The 20,889-nt window shown below is 35.6% G+C and overlaps 1 protein-coding gene across 1 annotated transcript; it reads right to left on the bottom strand.

Moving 5' to 3' along the window:
- Nucleotides 1-8,174: 8,174 nt before the first annotated feature.
- On the bottom strand, nucleotides 8,175-13,671 carry LOC123532435 (EKC/KEOPS complex subunit Lage3-like). Its single transcript, XM_045313862.2, has 3 exons — nucleotides 13,533-13,671; nucleotides 10,668-10,796; nucleotides 8,175-9,398 (listed from the first exon to the last, which is right to left on the bottom strand). Exons 1-3 carry the CDS (start codon nucleotides 13,553-13,555, stop codon nucleotides 9,275-9,277), a joined length of 276 nt encoding a protein of 91 aa, XP_045169797.2. The 5' UTR covers nucleotides 13,556-13,671; the 3' UTR covers nucleotides 8,175-9,274.
- Nucleotides 13,672-20,889: the final 7,218 nt, after the last annotated feature.

Here is a 20,889-nt window from a genome sequence, read left to right as displayed (position 1 = left end):
CTCAAAAATGTGATATTCATGACTGACGTGTATTGACTTTTCTATACATTGAATGACCTGGTTTGAACATATCCATATGTTATTGACTGATCCTATAATTCTCATAGATCTAAGGAGTCATTCAAAATGTTATAATCACTAGAAGGCACTATATACGGCACCTTGTCGAGTTATTTGTATTCAAATAAATAAAACGTGTTATTTGCAGTTTAAATAATTTGTATAAAGAACTATGCTAGTTTACATGATTTATACTAATCACTTGTTTAAAGGTATGTATTGGAGTTATTTTTCAAAACAACGCTAGCGGTGTAAATGTAATGCATCTAAAATAATTTTAAGTTGGGCAGAATGCTGCCAAATACTACACAAGTCGTCAGCTTTATAAATTTACAACACACTTCCGGTTCTTCAGTTAAACACGGCTATTCTATGACGTATCGCATGTTTGATGTGCACTCCATTTACAGTTCCTCGTTGTTTCTGACGGACGAGGTGGGAGGCTGTATGGTGGGAAGATCCTCAGGCCTAACAGGACAGTCTGTGGATGTCTCTAAATTGTTTTTGTACTTGTAGCATGTGTACTCGTAGATGTTGAGTTCTGCTCAACCAGTGGCTAGAGGGCATGGACGGTAACATGCATTTCCACTACCGTCCATGAACAGGCTCAATCAAACCGAGCCTGCACCATTTTCGTTTTTGTTGTGTTGACTGGCCTGTGGAGTTTCCACTTTTTGTATTGCTTTTATTTTTTTAATCTTCTCAGCTTCTTCAGGACCTAAATTGTGTACCTCTTGTTGCTCTGCCTTCAGCAAAGGAAATGAGTACTTATATACGTATATGATTCGTTATGTTCTTTTTATCATAATTATCAACAAAAGCATCTATTCTATTAGCATTATATAGGGGATTCGCTTGGTGGGAAATATTCTTATGTAGTGGAAACTGCACGATGAGTAGAATAAGTTGAGTTGATTATAAGAGAAACAAGATGAGTTTGTAAAAACATGTAAGCCCCTCATCAAGGCCTGTCCAATTTTCAATCCTAAGATCACTTTGACCTTGCCCTTTGAATATCTTATACCCAAGACAATACAAGGGTCATCTACTGACCAAAGGATATCATCAAATGAAAATTGTTGACTGTAGGTCAAAGTATTCTTTAGTTATTGAGCTTAAACCATTTTCAGTCTCGATTTCACTGTGACATAGACCTTTGACCTACTAACCCCAAAGTCTGAAGCGTCCTTTAGTGAGACCTATTTTCAGTGTCAATACCATTGTGGCCTTGACCTTTGACCCCCAAACAATAAGGATCATCTACAGCCTACAATCATTATAGCTATACCCGTTCGAAAAAGCTTAGGTAAATTGCTTTTTATGTCGCTCGGTAGATCGGTCGGAAGAGCGAACGTTTTCCGCCCAATAACTTGAGAACCACTTGACCCACCCAGAACATTCAAAATTGGTGGCGTGATTGAAGAAGATGGCTCCATTGTTTTTGGATCAAGTGTGTCAAAGGTCAAGGTCACAGGTACCTGAACATTAAAAACGGTTTCTACAATGTAAGTTGAGAATCACTTGTCCCAGAATCTTCAAACTTAATAACGTGATTGGGCTTATGAAGTAGATGACACTTTTTTTTGCGATGGGGAGGGGGCGGGTCAGTCAACTGTCAAGGTCACAGGGGCCTGGACCTTGAAAACTGTATCTGCTAAATAAATTGAAAACCACTTGACCTAAAATCTACAAACTTGGTAGCATGACCTGGCTTATGAAGTAAATGTCTCCTATTGTTTTTGGGTCAATAGGTCAAAGGTCACAGGGACCTGAACATTAAACAACAGCTGTCATAGGGTACAGCGAGCTTGGCTATTTCGGTGCTGGATAGTGAAACAGGGCATGCCAGATCTATCACTGGAGTGTTTAATGGCCCAACTGTGGGAGATGATATTGAATAATATGTCTGAGGCAAATGAATTTAAAGTATTAAAAAATAAAGTGAACGTGTATCAACACATTGACTAAGAAGAAAAGGGACATGATTCGTAGAAAATATCTTCAAAAGTAATGCACCATGTGTCATACCATGTGGCTGATAATGTGGAACAACCATTTCAAGTTTGAAGAGGGCCAAGACGGCCCTATGTCGCTCACCAGAGTAACACACCATAGCAGTGTTAACATGTTTGAACCAGTGACCCAGTTTGTGACACCACATGGCCAAGTTTCAACTTATCCAAGTTTTCAAGGAGATAAACATTCTGACCAAGTTTCATGAAGATTGGAGCAAAAATGCCTGCCTCTAGAGTGTAAACAAGATTTTTCTTCGACTTGGCCTAGTGACCTAGTTTTTACCCCAACCGGACCCAATTTTTAACTCATCCGAAATTTCATGGAGACAAATATTCTGACCAGTTTTCATTAAGATTGGACCAAAAATGTGGCCCAAGTGTAAACAAGCATTTTCTTTAATTTGACCAAGATTCATGATACCAAACATTCTGACCAAGTTATATGCAGACTGAATAAAAATGTGGCTTCTAGAGTGTAAACAAGCTTTTTCTTTTATTTGACCTAGTTTTTGACCCTACGTGACCCAGATAAAAACTCATCCGAGATTTCGTTGAGACAAACCTTCTGACCAAGTTTCATGCACATCAGATGAAAAATGCAGCCCCTATTGTTTTGTTTTTCTTTGATTTGACTGGGTGACCTAGTTTTTTGACCCAAGATGATCCATTTTCAAACTTTAGCTAGATTTAATCAGGACAAACATTCTGACCAATTCTCACGAGTTTCAAGCTTAAAATGTAGTCTCTAGAGTGTTAACAAGATTTTCCTTTAATCTGGCCTAGTGACCTAGTTTTTGACCCACATGACCCAGATTCGAACTTGACCTAAATATCATCAAGATAAACATTCTGACCAAGATTCATGAAGACAGGGTCATAAATGTAGCCTCTTAATGGTAACAAGTTTTTCCTTTAATTTGACCGGGCGACCTAGTTTTTGACCCAACATGACCCAGATTCGATCTTGACCTAGAGGTCATCAAGACAAACATTCAGACCAATTATCATGAGTTTCAAACTTTAAATGTGGTCTCTAAAGATTTTCCTATCTGGCCTAGTGACCTAGTTTTTGACTCCACATGACCCAGTTTGGAATCTGGCCTAGAGGTCTTCAAAATAAAAGTTCTGACCAAGTCTCATGAAGAAAGGGTCATAAATGTGGCCTCTAGAGTGTTAACAAGGTTTTCCTTTGATCTGGCCTACTGACCTAGTTCTTGACCCCACATGACCCAATTTCAAAGATGACCAAGAGATCACCAAGACAAACATTCTGACCAAGTTTCATAAAGATTAGGTTACAACTGTGGTCTCTAGAATGATAACAAGGCAAATGTTGACGCACGACGCCGGACAATGACCGGTGACTTCGTGCTCTGGTGCGATAAAAACTGAGATAGAGCAAAAGTTAACCACATCTTCAACCTGAAAAAGGGGGCATAATTCATAAAAGACTGGTGTCAGAGTTATGGGCCTTGAGTCATATGATGTGGGTGATGATGCAGAACAATCATTTTAAGTTCGAATCAAATCCATTTTATGATGCAAAACAGAAATTTTATGTAAAAAGGGACACAATTCATAAAATATTTATACAAGGGTTATGAACCTTGTGTCTTATAATGAGGACCTATTTTAAGTGTGAATCAAATGCCTTCTGTAATAACAGAAATATCGTGAAAGCGAATCAATATTAACCTGAAATTCTAAGTAAAACAGGGGCATTGTTCATGAAATATTGGAAGTATCTCAGTAACAACTATATAATCGACGGTGTCCAGAAACTTAGAATTTGTCAAACAGCCGAGTCACGATATTTTTTAAAGTCTTAATACAAACAAGAGGGCCATGATGGCCCTATATCGCTCACCTAAGTACCATTGCTCTTAATGATAAGATCAAGTTTTGACAAAGATCACATAGGCATACACATAAAATATCATCAGGATAAACATTTTGTTGTAACAGTCCCTTTTGACCTATGGGTCACATACTAGTCAGGGCCAATTTCAATATCAAGTTTGAGCATCCTACTCTCAAATGCTGCATTTTTGTACTAGCATGACTATTTCTTACCCTGGAAGACTTAAATAACATTTAAAACCAATCTCATTAGATTCTGCCGAGGTATATTCATTTACATGAAATAAAGGGAGGTAATCTGTCATATATTCAGTCAAAAGTTATCTACCCTGATTGTCCGAGACAATCTGATGGCATAAATGACATTTCAAATCAGAACCTTCATTGGTTACCGAGATAAATCCATTTTAATTTGAAATAAAGGGAGGTAATTTGACATAAAATCAGTCCATAGTTATCTACCCTGATTGTTTCAGTCTAACTAATGACAATAATGAAATTTCAAATGAGTCCTATAAATACTTACTGAGATAAATCCATTTTTATTGGAATCAGGGGAGGTAATTGACAATATATTAGAAAAGTATTCATATTGATAAACATTCAATCAATAGTTATCTAACATGACTATTTCTTACCATGGAACATAAATAACATTTCAAAACAATCTCATTAGAAGCTGCTAGGTATATTCGTTTACATAAAAAATAAAGGGAGATAATTTGTCATAAATTCAGTCAATATGTATCTTCACTGACTGTCCAAGTCAATTTGATAGCATAAATGAAATTTCCAATCAGTATCTTCATTAGTTATGGAGATATACCCATTTTAATTTGAAATAAAGAGAGGTAATTTAACATAAAATCAGTCCATAGTTATCTTTCCTGATTGTCTCAGTCCAACTAAAGGCAATAATGAAATTTCAAATGAGTCCTAAACGTACTTACAGATACAAATCCATTTTGATAACAAAATAGCTAATTTTGGCCCTTTCAGGGGCCATAACTCTGGAACCCATTACAGGATCTGGCCGGTTCAAGAAAGGAACCAAGATCTTATGTTGACACAAATTTTGTGCAGGTTTCATTAAATTCAAATCATAAATGAGGCTGCTATTGTGCAGACAAAGTCAAAATAGCTAATTCTGGCCCTATCTGGGGCCATAACTCCGGAACCCATAATTGAATCTGGCCAGTTCAAGAAAGGAACCAATATCTTGTGGTGATACAAGTTGTGTGCAAGATTGGTTAAAGTCAAACCATAAATGAAGCTGCTATTGTGCAGACAAGGTCAAAATAGGTAATTTTGACCCTTTCAGAGTCCATAACTCTTGAACCCATTAAGGGATCTGGCCGGTTCAAAAAAGGAACCTAGATCTTATGATGATACAAGTTGTGTGCAAGTTTGGTTAAAATAAAATCATAAATGTAGCTGCTATTGTGCAGACAAGGTCAAAATAGCTAATTTTGGCCCTTTCAGGGGCCATAACTCTGGAACCCATAATGGAATCTGGCCAGTTCAAGAAACGAACCAAGATCTCATGGTGATACAAGTTGTGTGCAAGTTTAGTAAAAAATCAAATCAAAAATAAAGCTGCTATTGTGCAGACAAGGTCAAGATAGCTAATTTTGGCCCTTCAGGGGCCATAACTCTTGAACCCATAATGGGATCAGGTCAGTTCAAGAAAGGAACCGAGATCTTATGGTGATACAAGTTGTGTGCAAGTTTGCTTAAAATCAGATCATAAATGAAACCACTATCTTGCAGACAAGAAATTGTTGACGGACGGACGGACTGACGATGGATGATCACAAAAGCTCACCTTGTCACTATGTGACAGGTGAGCTAAAAACAAGAGTGCCAGACTGTCACAAAATATGTCAAACTAAATATTCAGTTACGTAAATTCAAGGGCCATAATCCAATAGTGCCTCAGGCGATTTGGGTGGTAATCGAACTTGACTGAGATATTATGCCCAAAAACATTGTCAGCAAGTTTGGTGAAGATCGGATGAAAAGCGTTCGACTTAGAGAGCGGACAAGGCTACATTCAATTTGGCAGTTTTTCGGGTACTTCAAGGGTCGTAATCCAAGAGTCCCTTAGGCGATTTGGGTGGTTATCGAACTTGGCCAAGATATTATGCCCACAAACATTGTCAGCAAGTTTGGTGAAGATCGGACAAAAACTATTTGACTTAGAGGGTGGGACATACTTTTTGACACTGACTGCCCAACTGCCTCTCGCCTGCCACAGGTGTTCACATAATACGACCCTCTCTTTCAGAAACGGGCATATAAAAATCATATTTTGTCATTTTTTTGTAACTATTCAGCTAGTTTTATTCTTAAACATGCTATTAGTTTCAATTATTTTTTTTACTTCAATGCTCCTTTTCATGTGTTTTGGTGTGGCTTTGGGTGTTTAATCCGACTCAAAAGGTTTGCCTGTCACCAGTCAGAACTATTGACTAGCAAGCCATTTAGTAAGAGTTTTATTACTTGACATCAGAAATAAACTTTCTCTGGTATTTTTATTCAAGTTTTGACTTTAGCCCAGCAAACATGACATTGTATTGAACATAGAGTGGTTACACAGCAGGAACTATAGGCCGCAAAGTTTTACAAGGAGTCATTAATTTGATATGTACTTAAATGGAATATTTAATATCTTTCATACATATACTAAAAACAATGGATACAATGTAACATGTAAAATGTACAAATCTGAATGCAGATAATAACAAGAGCTGTCACTAACGGTGACAAATGCCCCCGCAGCGCCTTGACCTTTGACCTGGTGACCTTCACCTTTGACCTGGTGACCCCAAAGTCAACAGGGGTCGTGTACTCAATAAGTACTATCAGCATGTGAAGTTAGAAGGTCCTGGGTGCAGTGGTTCGTGAGTAAAGTGCCTTCAATCCAAAAGTTAACGTTGTGACGAACGAACAAACGAACTAATTGACGGACAGTTGAAAACTAATATGCCTCCCTTCGGGGGCATAAAAATTAATGCAATGTGTTACTTATTTCAAGAAAATGTGTCTACCCTAAGTAAAATATCAAAATGTTCACCTCGGGTGTCCAGATATCAAAGACACAATACTGTTTATTTTTATTCAAAGATGTTTAGAACATCTCTGTAAAAGGTAATTATATAATTAAATATTTTCAGAGTTACATGCTTTAGAAATAAGACACTCTCAAGATAATGCGCTAACTTGACCATTCCCTTGCATCCTCCTGTGGATATGTCACAGAACATTGAAGACTTTCCCAAATTCAACCTTCATTTTACTTGGGCTAATAACAAAATGCCTTAACAGTAATTTCCTGACAGTAAATACTACCAGTAGGTCTAATGCGGTTGGAAATATCAAGATCTTTAATAAAGTTAATAAAGAACTGAATTATAATTTTCAAACTTAATAAATAACTTTCACAACAAGCTTATTTTTATACAAAAGGGAGACAATCTGGAAATAAAGCATTTCAAGATGCATACAGTAATCCATCCCTCCATTTGTTTCTTCATTCGTCTTCATTTGTGTCCGGTCTGTAACTTTGTCACTCATGGATGGATTTCAAATTAAAAGACTTGGCACAAATGATCAGTATGATATGACGAGAACCATAAATCTATTTGTCTTACTTTTTCAATAATCATCTTATTTCGGGCGTATGAATAGGTAATGAAACTGAAAAAACTAGATTTCAGGTATGAACCACTCCTAAAAAATATCATCTTAATCCTAAGGTATTTATGGAAATTACTTGGTAATTAAAACAATGACTGAAGTGCATGTTTTAGTAAATAATTGACAACATTCAGTAATCCTATAACATGCGTGCAGTTTCAATCCAATACCAGCAATGATTATTGAGATACAGCTGTGCACATAAAATTTTAACCAAGGTGTGATGCCACCACTTGCACAAGTACAGTTGCTCACATTGTTCTTAAAATAGTCCAGCAAAAAATGTATTGAAAAAAGTACAAAAGGGGAGATAAACTTGAAACTATCCAGGATAAGAGTAGTGCTCCTTGCACATTACAATTCCTTTCAACAGTGGCAAAGTTATCTCATGAATTTAAGAAATTAAAATTAAAAAGGGAGATAATTAACAAAATATATTTCAGATAGAGTTAAAATTCTTGAGATCTACATTTCATTCCGTTGCCATCTTTCCTTTTATCAAGTTTCATGAAAGTCCCATTTGTCATTTTAAAGGCATACTAGACTCAAATTTCTTATTTGAAAATATGAACAATTCTACAAGTCATATGGTATATCGTAAAGTCATAAACATGAAATTAACATGTTTATGTGCATAAACAGTTCTATGCATGTGGTTTAACACAGTAAACACATAATAAAGGTATAGCTAAACACAGTATAAATGTTACAATGTATTTCTAAACAAAACTGTGTTGGACAGACAGTTAAAAAAAGGAGATGGTATTTCTTTATTCCACTCCTGCTAACACAGCTGTGATGAAACAAGTTCAAACTTTGTGCAAAAAAAGACTGCATTGTGCTTACATGCCATAAAATCCCTATCATTCACTCTTCATTGCTAGAATTGATATTATACATAGTAAAAGGTAAAAGGATACTGTTCCAAACACTTTGAGAAAAATTTTTGTTTTCCTTAGGCCTAAAAAAAAAAAATTCTTTGTTTCCGGTAACAGGCTCAAAAAAAATTAGGGTACATTTAGGTAGGTGGGAAATTTTTTTAATTAAGGGAGACTTTTCGGAAATTATTTTTTTGTCAAAAAATGATTACAAATAAGAGGGTTATGCCTTTAGAGCATCAGTGAGTTGATTTCTAACATCACTGGCCATGTTTAAAGCATGAAAAATGCAGTTTTGCATCTTTTTGTTAAAAAGTTGAAAAAAATATTCTCCAAGGCCATAAAAACATTTAGGGTCGGGCCAAAAATTTAGGGTAGGTCGGGATACCGGAAACAAACAATTTTTTTTTTTTACGCCTTATCAATAATTCTCAAGGTTCATCTCGCAGTTTCTTATACCATAAAACTGTGAAATTGTCAATATTTGTGGGAGACAAATTTTCCTGTATTTCGGGGTTGCATCAATCCAAACACTTTAACCTCAAGAGTTGATATTCACAAATTCATATCCACAAGAAACAGCTGTTTCAGCCAAAACCACGAAATTTTATGGCCACGAAATTAAATAATTTCTTAGTATGGAGAATCATGTTAAGAAATTCCGTTCACATCTTTATACCCGATATCTGACAAACAGCTCTTCTACATCCTTCACTTAACTACACCATATGAAATTTGTTGTTTTTTTCCCTATATATTTTGCTATGAGGTATCTACAGGCCGAGGAGGTCCGAACTGCTCTATTGTGTTCACTACAAGGTTTAGATGATCAAGGAAAGAATTCATTCCTACACGGAGTGATCTGGCTTCCTGAGCTTCCAAATGCCTGAAAGGTGAAAATAAATAGGCAAATAAATAGGTAAACGCAAAAATAACAGTAACAAGGAAGTTAAAATTGAACTTTGTCTATGAAGTTCAATCTTTTGCAATACATTTCTGGCAGACAAACAACAGAATCCATTTGTTGAATTATTCACTTTTTTAGTTTAAACAGCATTTCAGTTGAATAAAGCTGTCAGTAAACTTCAAAAGTTTTCCTGAACTTTGTACTTGTAAGTGCTAAACTGTTCTCCACATGTAACTGATAACTGCCTCACATGAGTCTAGGTGACATAAAGGATGAATGAATTCAAGGTATCTTGTAATGTATAAAACATTCTGGGCAATCACAGGTTTATTTGTTTGTTTGTTTTGGGTTTAATGCCGTTTTTCAACAGTATAATAGACCATATAATGTGTGCATTTCAATAAATAGTTTACACTCAATACTTATGTGCCTTTAATAATATATTTCATGCAAACTAAACTACACTTGAACTTAAATTTATGGACACTTTACAATGTTGGGCTTAATATCGCACCAACACAATTATAGATCATATGGTGACTTTCCAGCTTTGATAGTGGAGGAAGACCCCTGGTGCCTCTCCATGCATTATTTCACCATAGACGGGCACCTGGGTAGAACCACCGACCTTCCGTAAGTCAGCTGGATAGCTTCCTCATATGCAGTCTTCAACGCCCCAAGTGAGGCCCCAAACCCACATCAGGGAGGGGCAAGTGATTGGAAGTCAACAACCTTAACCATTTGGTCCCGGAGGTCCAGGACACTTTACAAACTCTTACTGAAATTTCTTCCTGAAAATATAATACCAACACATGACTCATTTAGGACACCATGTCAGCTGATCATATAACCTCAGGAAATATATTAACTTACTTACTAACAGATCATTATCAGTTCAGTTCTAACAAAAGGTTTATTCACCCATACCAAATATCAAAACAAGAGGGTGTTTAACCTTAAGCCTGCTGGCGGCAAGTGATTCTGCCTTTGCGACCAGTGCAGACCAAGATCTGACCAAGATCAGACATGCAGGCTGATCATGGTCTGCACTGTTATCTTTTCAGCTAGTAAATTTTCAGTGAACACACCTTTGAATAAAAAGTGGTACTGCCCGAATTGAATGATGTACCTGTCCATTTTAGAAATATAGCAGGCTAAAATCATTATCCTAAACGATAAGTACTGTAGGTATGGCAATTGAAATTAAACGCACTTAACTGTAGATGCAAATAAGAAAATAAATTTTACACGTGTAAAACTGTATCCTTTACTGTGAGTGTTTTCTTGCAACCTCCGCGTTTAGGTTCTGGGTCTACACTAAGGGTACCCCATGCTATATTAGCTTCCCTCTGTGTATTGAAAGGAACCTGTAAATCTCTGAAAACTTTGTAAAGGAAAAAAATACTTCAAGAAGTTGGTAAAAATGGTAAATCACTCTGATTTAACATTTTACATATTAGGAAGTACATGATGGCATTTTATCATTCACCTGATTTCATTGCTCTAAATGACAAGGTAAAAGTCACTTAGACAAAACTTAATTAACAAAAAAGTTCTATATATACATGAAGATTGAGTCAAAAAATTGATTTTTATGAGTCTTAAATTGCCAGTTTCAAGACCCCAACTCCATTCTTGACTATGTGCTATGAACCCCACCTGATGTCATCATTTTCTCATGAAAATTAGAATGCAGACGTTTTTGGCTCAACATTGAATGGTTAGGTACACGGTTAACCCAATACTTAACTTCAATCAGTATTTACACCAATGTCACCTCTAAAATTAGGTCAACTGTGCAAAATGAAAGTACAAACTCTCCTTAGCAATGCCCTACCCCAAAGCTTAAAGTGTAAATATCCAATAATGTCAAACTTCACTGCTGATGTTAAAGGTGTCCAAAAATTATTGTCAACCCTAAAAACTGACAAAGCTTGTGGCCCTGATCATTTAAAACCAATTGTTTTTAAAAATTTGTGTGTCCAAATCGCCCCACTAGTTATCAAGTTATGTCAAAAATCCCTTGACACTGGTACCATGCCATCTGACTGGTCCAAAGCAAACGTCACTCCTCTTTTTAAAAAGGGGGATAAAAGTAACCGTGCCAACTATCGGCCAATTTCTTTGACATGTGTTCTCTGTAAACTATTAGAGCACATTGTTGCATCCAATATTACAAAGCACTTCCAGGTCAACAATATTCTTTTTGACTTACAGCACGATTTTAGGGAAAAAAGGTCATGTGAAACACAGCTCCTAGAGCTAGTTGAAGATCTGTCAAGAAACTTAATCCAAGGTCACCAAACAGACTTAGTACTGTTGGACTTCTCGGAAGCGTTCGATAAGGTCAACCACCAAAAGCTTCTCTTTAAACTTAATCAACATGGCGTCCAGGGCAACACTTTGCAATGGGTCAAATCCTTCCTGATAGGCCGGCGCCAGTCAGCCTTAGTTGATGGGGAAACTTCAGATGAAGTCCCAGTAACATCCGGAGTACCCCAAGGTTCTGTTCTAGACCCTCTTCTCTTTTCACTACACATAAATGACCTGCTTCACAGGTCCGGTTATTTGCTGACGACACTGCTGTTTACATCACCATCAAAAAGTATCTTGACAGGTTACAGGTCTGAAAGAGCAAATGGGACATGGAGTTTAACCCTTCAAAATGTACTGTGGGTTTCCAACGATTATTCCACATACAGCATGCGAGTGTCTCCCAAATGGTAAACAAACTAGGGTGGCGTTCGCTTGAAGACAGAAGATCAGATGCCAGGCTATTTATGGTTTATAAAATTGTAAATGGACTGGTTGCAGTGCCAATGCCCCCTTACGTCATACCCACTACTCACTTCACTAGACACATGCACCCCTTGTCTTACAAGCAGATCATTACACCCTGTAATTATTACAAATTCTCTTTCTTCCCAGCTACTTATAATAGTTCTATGGAACTCTCTTCCAACCAAGGTTGTGCAGGTCCCAACCCCGAAACAATTCAGACAGGGAGTGACCAAATGTTCTCACACGATCTAATGTGAAAAATGCTGTTTTTAATCTCTTTTAACTGTTTATACTTCTCTTTTTAATAACACTGTCATCTTGATTTTCAACACTTCACGAATACATTAGTATTACTTTTACCCTCCTACACATTTCTTCTTTTAAATCTCTCACACAGACGCGCACCTGCACGTAATATTCGGAAAGATGGCATGGCAGTACAAATAGATAGATGCAACAATCTGGAAATATAATTTAGCATCTGTTATGGTTGACAGACTTTAATTTCAGTATGTTATATCCGCTCTGGGCTCCAGATAATTTTTTTGGCCTATGAGTATTTACTCATCATAATTTTAATAAGAGTAAAAATGGTAAAAGGTGATATTTTGAATCAACACTGCTTTAAAACACACTACTGTAACATCCATATTAATTCCAAACCTTTAGTTTTACACACACATTGAGTGTATAATATAGTTTTACCTAGGTGTATAGAGTACCATTCAATGCGTGTGTACGTTCAATATGGGAGAATTAATGCCGAACATGCTCTGTTACTTAAAGCATCCAGACGATTCAGATTTTGTTTATGCTAGTAAAAAGTCACTGCGTGCGTTTCTGTAATTTCATATATGTTTTAATACGCTTAAAAATTATCAGACATGCTTATATGCATTATTTTTAAGTGTAATTTACATTATACGCATCTTATCTGAAGCCCTGTCCTCTTCACTCTTGATGCCTGCTTTAATTTTTTTTCAGTCCTCTCCTTCTGTGCCTTGTGCTATGTGCGATGAAACAGAGAATATTCAGTGCGGACAATGGCAATAGGTGGACACAGTTTATACCACACCCTGCTTAGTATAGATCTCAACCAGGCGATATCCGTTTCAATCTCTCACACAGGTGTGCCAAACTTATACAGGTGCAACTGATCTAACTGAAACAAGTGTAATTTTGATCAAATCAGTATATTTACCGAAACCAGAGTATACAATGCACATACAATGCAACCCACCACTCAAAAACTATAATATCACAAAAAATTATATCCGACTACATATCAACTTACTTCTAACACTAATTTAGCTAATTTCTGTGAAAGGATACAATGACAGCTGACCTGACATCATGTAAACTTGAATTTGTTACTGTGGGAGTCCCAGAAGTTATTGATTAACTCGAAACTCTGGTTAAATATTAAAAAATCCTTAAATTCTTTATTGTCGTTTCTCGATCCGGGTCAGAGACTACTAAATTCGGTATCAAGTCAAAACGTCCCCTAGTCAAAACGTCCCCTGGTCAAAACACCCCCCATTTTGGTCAAAACGTCCCCCATTCAGTTTAGAATTTGGTCAAAACGTCCCCCTAATTTTTTTTGTATTAGATCTATTAATTCTTTTTAATTAATTCATATCTTTTAAAGGGTTTGAAACTTATGGATTATCTTTTGATAATACACAAAATTTTATGATTTATTAGCACCTAAATTAATGCAATCAACACCTATCAACTATACATGGTTGTGCATTAATTGTGCTGAGGGCTTAATATTAGTAGGTGTTATAAACCCATTAATCACCAGTAATAAGGTGTGAACATTTATGAAGGAAAAATCTTTTCTTCTATACAATCTAAATTTGTGTAGAATGAACAAAAATCCTGATCAGAGTTATAACTTTATTTATAAAACATTAATAAAACATCAGAACAGTCACAACTGCATAGTTATTAAGTAAAAATCACATATCGCACTATTCATTCACTGTTCTACACCAAGAAGTCAAATTCACAATATAATAATTCAAAGTGTTCCAGCTACACAATATCAAGAAGTCAAATCCACTCCTATGCTAGTTAATGTTTTTATCACAATTATTCCTCCTCGTGAACTGTTGTAGTGAGCCTGCGTTTGTAAATGGTGCTCATCTTTTTTAGCAAGGAACTTGCAGACATAACCCCTGCACGGTAGCTGTAAAAGACATAAGAAACATTTATAGGAGATAGAAATGACAAATTATGCATAAGTAACTGAAAAAATATACCGTAGTAAGAGAATGAAATTACTGAAAAGAATGTTTAACTTAATACATTTTTACACAAACTATAAATAATAATACCTTTTTACACAAACTATAAATAATTTTCCAAAAAAAATCTCTTATCATGCTGTTGCTGGAAGAGAAGAGTGTTATAAAAATCATAAATTTTTTTATCAAGGCAGTGAAATACTAATAGCGTGAACATAATCAACTGTCCAAAGTTGCGAATACTCTGGCCAATGCATGGACCTATACTTTAAGATAATTACTTCATTTTAAGATTTTAAAGATAAAAGAATGTTCTTAATGAATATTTTGTTATCTTAATTTTGATTTTTTTTGGTCACTAATACAGGTTTCCTCATGGAACGACCCATTATTTCTTTTTAATTCTGGTACTTTAAAATAAATATTTTTTATTTATTTCTCATTCCATTAAATATACAGAATCTCTTGATTGAATTAACACCTACTGATAACACATTATCTCCTCTGATTGGATTAACTTGACAATGCATTGATTACTTGTATATTTGAATTTGTTTGCTTTCATAATGTGATTATGATCTGTATATTGTTTATTTCTTTCTGACCAGATTTTACAATATTTTATAAAATAAAATAAAAATATTATCAAATGGTAAAAAGTAGTTAATCAGATTTTGGTCAGCTAATGGAATGTAAACATACAAACTGTATAACTCTATGTAATGGGCCTTTTTGTTCCTTAAATAATGTATATATCTAAATAATGTATAATTTTATATGATGTATAGTTCAGCCAGAAAATTACATATTTGCCAAAAAAGTAGTTAGACAATTCGGAATATGATAAGTATTCCGCAAAAGATATTGTTTACTGAAGTCTAGTAATTCAAGAAATCAATAATAATCATAAATAATAATAACATGAATATAACTTACCTGTGTCACAGGTTCTGTGTTGCCAGCTACCATACGAGTCGCAGGCAATGGCATGTTGACGCGGTCTGACTTCGTTTCTACACTTAATGCAAGGATACTCCATACATACGTTATCTTATAAAAGCACTGATATTTAAACAAATAACAATCCAACGCATTATTCACAGAGACAGACAGTATACATACACTAGGATACTAAGAAAATTAGTGGTTGAATATAATAGTTATAACTTTTTCCACATTATTTAATTATTGTGCAATTAAACTTTAGATACTTAAAAAATAATTGTTTACAAACATCTTGTTTTATGATCCATTATCCCCTTGTCTTCATGCAGTTGTAACAATTTCATTTATAACATAACAACATTATAATTTCATTTAATTTTATTATTAAATAACAGAAACATCACTTTTTCACTATATAAACATCAGATATAATTTCACAACAATGCTATAACATTCTAAAACTAATGGTTTACAACATTCTAATTAAAAACTATGCATGTAAAACAGTATAATGAACATTTAATATTTACCAAATTAACTTAATTAATATGTATTTACATATGTAATTTTTAAGGGGGGTGTTTTGACCTGGTAATTTTTGGAAGGGGGGTGTTTTGACCAGAAAAGGGGGACGTTTTGACCAAAATGGGGGGTGTTTTGACTAGGGGACGTTTTGACTAACATCCCTAAATTCTACTACCGCACCAGTTTCGACTCAGGCATGAACACACTAAATAACTTGTTGGCATGCTCAAATCTATTTGTTTTGTGGGGTTTAGCGTTGCACCGACACAATTATAGGTCACATGGCGAATTTCCAGCTTTGATGGTGGAGGAAGACCCCAGGTGCCCCTCCGTGCATTATTTCTTCAAGGGCGGGCACCTAGATAGAACAACCGGCCTTCCGTAGGCAAACAAGCACACTGAAAATGCGATAAAAATGAGACTCCAAATAACAGTGGTCTTGTTTGACCTAAGTTTCCATGACTAATTCTGTAATCTAATATTGACATGAAAAAATATATACGTGAATGTTAAGCATATATCTTTCATGTGATTTCAGCAACAACAAAAAATACATTGAAAATGGAAAATTGCTCGATCTACAGAGCAAAAATTACTGAGAAACTATTTGAATCTGTCATGCGTTTACTCAGTTTTCGCACCATTTGCCCTTGGGCTGTCTGTATACCTACTTCCTTATGGTCTGTAATTGAACACAGCACCAGTTAATAGTAGGTTTGTTGAGGGGGCTTCGCAAGCTGAATAGTGTGAACTGAATACAGATTAATTTGTTTGTTTTGGGTTTAACGCCGTTTTTCAACAGTATTTCAGTCATGTAACGGCGGGCAGTTAACCTAACCGGTGTTCCTGGATTCTGTACCAGTACAAACCTGTTCTCCGCAAGTAACTGCCAACTTCCCCACATGAATTATCAGAGGTGGAGGACGAATGAATTCAGACACAATGTCTTTTATCAAATCGTCACGGAGAACATACGCCCCGCCCAGGGATCGAACTCGCGACCCCGCGATCCGTAGACCAACGCTCTCCCTATTGAGCTAAGCAGGCGGGCTGAATACAGATTAAAGACAACAGATTTTATTGAAAGTTGGTATATAGACATAGCAATAAGCATTAGCCGTTATATCTGTCTATCTCTTTATAGTACAAACCCCACTTGCGAGTGCTATAGGCAGGTCGGAAATGTAATTATGACAAGTAAATGTAACAAATAGAACTTGACAATGAATGTTGTCATGAACAGTTGGACATGAATTAAAGTATTCTGGTCAGTTTTTAGAATGTTAGGTAATAGGACTGGTGAAAGCAGAGGAAACAATTAAGCATGAACATGTCGAACGCTGGACTAAAACCAAATATTTTAAGTCCTGTAGTTTTTATTGTATGTTTAAACAGACAAAGTAGCTGTCCAATTAGAGAGTGTACATATGACCTGGTTGAAAAACACCGCTTACAATACTTCGTATGAAATTTTATAACCAGAGACATAAAGAGAATTAACCAAAAACAATAAATTCAGTAATACATCTGTACTTTAACATTGCGCATGGCCGTTTTTTAAACAAACAGCGACAGTCACAAACCAAAATTTTCGGGACCTCAACAGTTCCCGCGACCAAGTGGCACAAGTCTGCATGTCCATGGTCGGTTAGTTGTTTTGGGTTTAACGCCGTTTTTCAACAGTATTACAGTTATGAAACGGCGGGCAGTTAACCCTACCAGTGTTCCTGGATTCTGTATCAGTACAAACCTGTTCTTCAGAAGTAACTGCCAACTTCCCTACATGAATCAGAAGTAGAGGACGAATGATTTCAGACACAATGTCTTTTATCAAATTTTCACGAAGAACAATCCATTTGCCCGGGGATCGAACTCACGACCTCGTAATCCATAGATCTGCGTTCTCCCTATTGAGCTAAGCGGGCGGGCTAATCTGCATGTAAAAGTAATTCTTTTGTCATATTCTGCTGTAAATAGGGCTTCCCCAATAACTCTTCATAACGTTTTTATTTGTCGGTCATTTGGTACGACTAAATTAATTCTGTTTAGAAGGAATCTGAGGCAATATGGTTTTTTGATCTATGACTTAATTGGTATAATTGAAAAATACATTAACTCGTGGGTGATGTAAAATTATTTTTTTTCGTTCTATTAAACAAATTGCTATTTCTCTCTGCAAAACTGATGCATGTGACAGCTCTAAATTAGACGTAAATGCATTTGAAAAACTTTTCTTTTTAATCAGAATTACAATTTAAAAACATTTTGATTCCATATGGCAGTTTACTTGTGGATAAAATGTTGTTATAGATTCTGTAAAACATGACGAGTCTAAAAACAAAGACAATGATCCATTTGAAAAAAGCTACGTTCCCAGAAAACAGCCCCTCAAGAGAATTACAATTATTTCTCTTATCAAATTGTAGTAAGTAATATTACTTTTAGGTTTCGAGAGATGTAAATAGAAAAAGAAGCAGTAGAATCCGAATTTAACTAAAGCTTATGTGGTACAGATAATGCAATACAAAACAATACCAATTTAAAGTATTAGGTAGCTATTTTTAAAGAGTATTCAATTCCTACCATAAACCTTCTTTTGACTTAAAAGTTTCAAGGGGCATAGGTTCAAGCTCCATTGGGACCCCCCCCCCCCCCCGCCCCTTATATTCCTTTTTCTAGTAAGATTTACTTTTTTCAAGATTTATTATTGATTTATTGTACAAAATTGGAAATTTTTGATTTGATAAGTGATTTCTTGCTGTTTAAAGTGAATTTACCTCTGTACCAGAAGGGGGCAGAGTTAGACATCTTTAAAAATATTGAGTTACATGTGGTAAAAGTTCTCTATTTTGCCTTTACTCTTTAGGTTACATATTGTGGAAGAAATGTAGGTAGGTTTTATTTCTGCCCCAAGCTTATTTTTGAATAAAGTGACAACATTTTAAACAGTCTCACAGGACCCGACCTTAATTTTTTAATGTTGGAGTTAGAATTCTGTCTCATTAAATCCTTTTACTTGAGGCACCCTAGAAACAAATGATACTGACAGTTAAATGTTGTGCTTTATAATTGTTTACCAATAGTTTGACGTGTCTTTCATCAAATTATATGGTATAATGAATCCTCTGCAAAAATTTTGGACAATGGCCATCACTTTGAAATTTGTCTATACTTGAGCTTGAGGAAATATCATAAATTATACAAAATTTATTTGAAAAACGGCACCGTAAAGGTTGTTTAAAATTGCAACACAGTGCAAAACAAGGTCAACTTTAATAATATACCAAGCGAATGCCATTTTTTAAACATTTTTATTAGGTACTAATACCTTAAAATCACTGCCTATATTAAAAAGAAGAACATTATTATGTATAGGTGTATTTACTCACACATAATCATGAGTAATTCACAGACGTTCATAACATAAGAAACAAATAAAAACTTTTAACTTGCTAAAGGTAATATATTTTTGGGGAACATTTAAGTGCAGAATAACTTATTTTGCAAAAAAATACGTGTAGCCCCTTCGAAGAAGAGGAGATGCATATTATTTTACTCCTTGGCTGGTCCGGCAATCTGTGGTCCGCGTCTGTTGGGAGATTATTTTGTTTCCAATCGATAACTTGCGAATGTTTAGTGTCACAAAGGTAAAGCGACATAGGATGATTTTTTGTTGCAAGTAGATGACCCGCAATATACTTTGATGGTCAGTACATCAAACATCAAGTTCATATTGACTGAAAACGATTCCTGTTCAATAACTAAAGAACATTGTGTCTACAATCGTCAAACTTCAAAGGATTATTGCCTGTGGTCAATAGATTGTTTTAATGCCAGTATGTTAAAAGTTAAGATTTCTTTTAAGTAATTAGATCTAAGGAGCTTTTGGTATACAGTCATCAAATTGCATAGCATAATTTCCTGTGAACAATAGAGGATCCTTATTGTCTTGTTTCAGAAGGTCAAAGGTCAAGGTCACAATGACCTCTAGACTAAAAACGGTTTAGAACTGTTTAAACCTTAAAAAAGCCATTTTGGCTGACAATTTTCATAAGACGGTTTCTTTGCTTCCCTCTCTCCTCAAATGTTTTTTGTTTGTTTAGGAATTGGGGTGGGGGCACTTAGAGTTGTCCTTGCCCGTCCGTCTGTCCGAGCCCATATTTGCATACTTAGGTGGCTATAGGAACAATAGGTAACTGTACTTTTTCTTTGAAGTCATTCATTCCGTAAGGCTTTTATGTGGCTATTTTTCTTTTACGTGGTTAAAAGAACAATAGAGAAAACAAAAGAGTAGCCACATAAATACCCATATGTAGGAACGTCCGTCCGTCTGTCCGAATTTGTGTCATGCATATCTCATAAAGTATTAGACCCATAGTCCTCAAACCTCACATAATTGTTATTCAGCAGCGTATGAAGATGTGAAACTAATGTTTTGATTAAAATCTCACACAGCCAGAACAGAGTCACGGCCCTTAACTTAGTCAAAAATATGCGTAAAAGGGACTTAACGTTTATGTCGCATGTATCTCAAAATGTATTTGACTTAGAATTATGTAACATTACAGGAATATTATTTAGCACATAAAGTTTTGCATCCGAGGTTTTGCTAAAGATATCATTTAGCAAGGTCAGAGTTATTGTCCTTGATATAGTCAAATGTATGCATTAAAGGTCATAAATGATTGTGTCGCACGTATCTAAAGACATACTTGAACTGGGGTCCTGAAACAGTAAAGCAATATTACTCAGCACGTGAAGTTGTGCACTTGAGGTTTCTTGTTCCAGACAAGAGTTATGATCCTTGTCGTAAGGAAAATGCACATAATTGCTTAAACTATTTGTTTTGTGTATCATAAAAATATTTCACGTAGTCATGAAACCATGTTCAGTGACAGGAAGCGGGGACACCTGTGTGCTAATAACACCTCTAGTTTTTAGTCCGTTTCTAACACCTGTTCTTGTTG

Source organism: Mercenaria mercenaria, chromosome 11 (assembly GCF_021730395.1).
Source record: "Mercenaria mercenaria strain notata chromosome 11, MADL_Memer_1, whole genome shotgun sequence".
Taxonomy (NCBI): domain Eukaryota; kingdom Metazoa; phylum Mollusca; class Bivalvia; order Venerida; family Veneridae; genus Mercenaria; species Mercenaria mercenaria.
The sequence above is the reverse complement of the archived record's forward strand: the minus strand, read 5'-3'. Positions and strand labels throughout refer to the sequence as shown.